Source organism: Raphanus sativus, chromosome 3 (assembly GCF_000801105.2).
Source record: "Raphanus sativus cultivar WK10039 chromosome 3, ASM80110v3, whole genome shotgun sequence".
NCBI lineage: Eukaryota > Viridiplantae > Streptophyta > Magnoliopsida > Brassicales > Brassicaceae > Raphanus > Raphanus sativus.
Window position 1 is genome coordinate 17,564,549 of NC_079513.1, and position 3,085 is coordinate 17,567,633.

At 39.4% G+C, this 3,085-nt stretch overlaps 1 protein-coding gene across 1 annotated transcript; it reads right to left on the minus strand.

The window, feature by feature from the left end:
* Nucleotides 1–316: 316 nt before the first annotated feature.
* Nucleotides 317–2,091, minus strand: LOC130510046 (uncharacterized). Its single transcript, XM_057006386.1, has 5 exons — nucleotides 1,796–2,091; nucleotides 1,593–1,719; nucleotides 1,176–1,487; nucleotides 858–1,070; nucleotides 317–779 (listed from the first exon to the last, which is right to left on the minus strand). The coding sequence occupies exons 1-5, from the start codon at nucleotides 2,089–2,091 to the stop codon at nucleotides 399–401; spliced, it is 1,329 nt and encodes a 442-aa protein (XP_056862366.1). The 3' UTR covers nucleotides 317–398.
* Between the last annotated feature and the right edge of the window lie 994 nt (nucleotides 2,092–3,085).

The following is a 3,085-nucleotide window of genomic DNA, read 5'->3' on the forward strand; positions in this document are numbered from 1 at the left end:
CGTAATATTTCCTCGTAAAATACACGTAAACTATCCTCGTAAGAAAAACGTAAATAATACTCGTAAAGTAAACGTAAATAATACACGTAAAGTAGACGTAAACTTTCGTCGTAAAGGAACGTAGAATTTGACACGTAGATTCGTCGTAAGATTTCGTCGTTCTTTACACGTCCACTTACACGTCAATTCCTCGTGAGTTAACGAGGAATTTGCTTCGATTTTTATAACTAATTTATTTTTTAATTTAAATTTTAATATTATAGAAATAATTATTTCAAAAATATTAGAAATATAAATAATTACTAATGCGAAAATATTAAAAATTTGGAATAAATTAAAACCGAAAATATTATATAAATAAAAGTTTAGAATTTTAATATTACACAGAAAAAAAAAAACTAAGTCGGGCCGGGGCGGTGGATCGTTTCCCGGTAGAGGTCTTCACTCCTCCTCTGTAGTTCCTCCTCTTGCTGCTGAGTACGAGAAGGCTCGGGAACCGGGTTCCGTCGTCGCATATCCGCCAACAACTCCTCCCATTGGGGATTTCCAGAAGATATAACTTCCAGAAACCCCTCCACTCCACCCATACGAGCTTGGAATGATTGGCGCGTAGACTCCAACTCCGTCTGCGTCGACGCCAACTGAGTCCGCGTCGAGTGTAACTCCGAACGCAGCTCAGTGACTTCGTCGGCTCGTCTCTGACCATAAGACGATGTCGCTCTTGGGACATCGTTGACGGAACCGATTCCCAACGTACGTCCCTTTTTCTTAGGGACGACCTACAAAGAAAAAATAAAGTTTAATGTTAATAATTTTAAAAAATAGATTAAAAGTAGATTAAAAGGTAAAATTTTTACCTCCTCGTAAATCTGATCCACTTCTTGAGTGGATAATACGACCGGTATTCCATCGGGAGATTGCTGGGTCAGCTGGGTTTGGCGGTCTTCAATCCGAGCAACGACATCGTTGTAGATTTGCTCGGACCTCGGATCCACAAATACCCCCGCCTTGGTCTTGTGGGTCCTCTCGTAAAGCTCTTTAAGAGACGGGAGTTGTCCCGTCTCTTTGGCCTGAAAATATTTAAAATTTAAAATGTTAGAATCAATATACATATATAATAAGTACATATTAATTATTAAAATATTTAATATGAAAAAAAATTAGAAATTAATTACCATTTCCAAGCGGACACGGGCATGGGGTTTTTGACCCGTACAGTGAAGCATCGGGCCGTTGCCGTGCTCGTCTTTGGTGTTACGAGAGGCGGAGCAGGCGTTGGAGATCGCAATGGATGATGGCAGCTCCCAGTAACGGATGAGACCATCGTAGACATCCTTGGTCAGCTCAGCGGGTTGCCCGTCCTTGTAACCCTTGTAGATCCAGTCCTCCTTCCAGTTGCCTACGGTGTCCAACAACCGCTTCTTCGCCTTAGCGGTGAACTCCCGTTTCACGTCCTCGTGAACCCCGATGGACCAACGGTATCTTTGCTGCATTTTTAAACCCAAAAAAATTAATAATTAGTTAAAAAATATTAATGAAATAAAAGTTAATAATAAAAATTAAACATAAAATAATTATTTTAAAAAACTTACAGCAAACATCTTGAACCACGTGTTTCTAAAGTGGTGCGGCGTCTTTTTCCAGTTTGGGTGAGCCTCTGAGAAGTATCCTTTGATGATATCGGATACGCTCGTAGCGACAGAATTGTCGACCCCAAACCTGAAAAAAACAAAGTTAAAGTATTAAAAAAAATATTAATAATTTTAAAAATATTTAAATAAAAAAAATTACGTACCACAGAGTCCCCTCTGGTCGGTCGGGGTCTAAAACCGGTAAACCGGCTCGGCCTGGTTGAGCGAGAAGATCCTCAACCGTGTACCGAGCAAAAGGAGCGGTCGGCGGCACCCGCAACTCCGGATGAATGTATCCGGGTGCAACCGGATCTGGAACCGCCTGAGGTGCAGCAGGTGGGGGTGGTGCACCAGATGGAGGAACCGGTGGTGGCTGTGACTGAGACTCCGGGACAATCTCCGGGATGGAGGAACCGGGAGCTGAAGATGATGATCCAGCAGCAGGATCACCACAGAACATCTGACTGTAGTGGGGGGGTTTTCTTCTGCTTGTTCTTTCTAACCATCTGAAAAAAATTCAGATTGTTAGAAAAAACAAGTAGAAGAAATCAAACTAATCAAAATTCTCTACACTAACCACCTAATCAACTATAAACCTATCTAAATTCACTAAACTAAACCACCTAATTCTAGAGAGAGATTAGAGAGAACCTTGGGAGGTGTAGGAGAGGAAATTGGGACGAAATGAAGTGGCTGGTTCTCGCGGGTATATATAAGATTACATAGGGACGTAAAGTCCTCGTAAATTTACGACGAAACAGCAAGGCCCGTGTCATAATTTATGACGATTTTGCAAGGCCCGTCTTTTTAACTTTACGACGAAATTGCAAGGCCCGTGTTTTTTGTTCACGTGGATATTACGACGAAACCGTGGATTTAGCATTTGTTTTTTACATTCCCTAAACCCTAAACCCCAAATTCCTAATTTTTATTATTTTTTTAATCATGAAATTTTAATTATATAGGTTTAATTTATTTTTTAAGTGAATCGAAACCGTATATATATATTGAGGTTTGGGGTTTAGGGTATAGGGATTTCATAAAAACATGTTAATTCCTCGTAAACAAGCGTGGTTATTACGACGAAAAAAGAAACAATCCTTGCTAATTCCACGTAAGCAAGTTTCGTCGTAAAGACCTCGCAAGCTTACGTGGAATTAGCAATGATAGTTTCTTTTTTCGTCGTAAAGGACACGTTAATTACGAGTTTTTAACGAGGTTATTTTGTAAATCCCTAAACCCCTAACCCTTTACCCTAAATCCCTAAATCCCTAAACCCCTATCCCATTACTAGTAACATCTATATGTGTTAAGTTAATTTAATCAAGAAATTTTAAATATGCATGTTTATTAAGTCTTCTTGAGTGAATTGAGTTTAGCAATGTAAACCTTATATATGATTCACTTATAAGTTAAGGAAGTTTTGGTTAATTTTGGGTTTGATGTTTTAAATT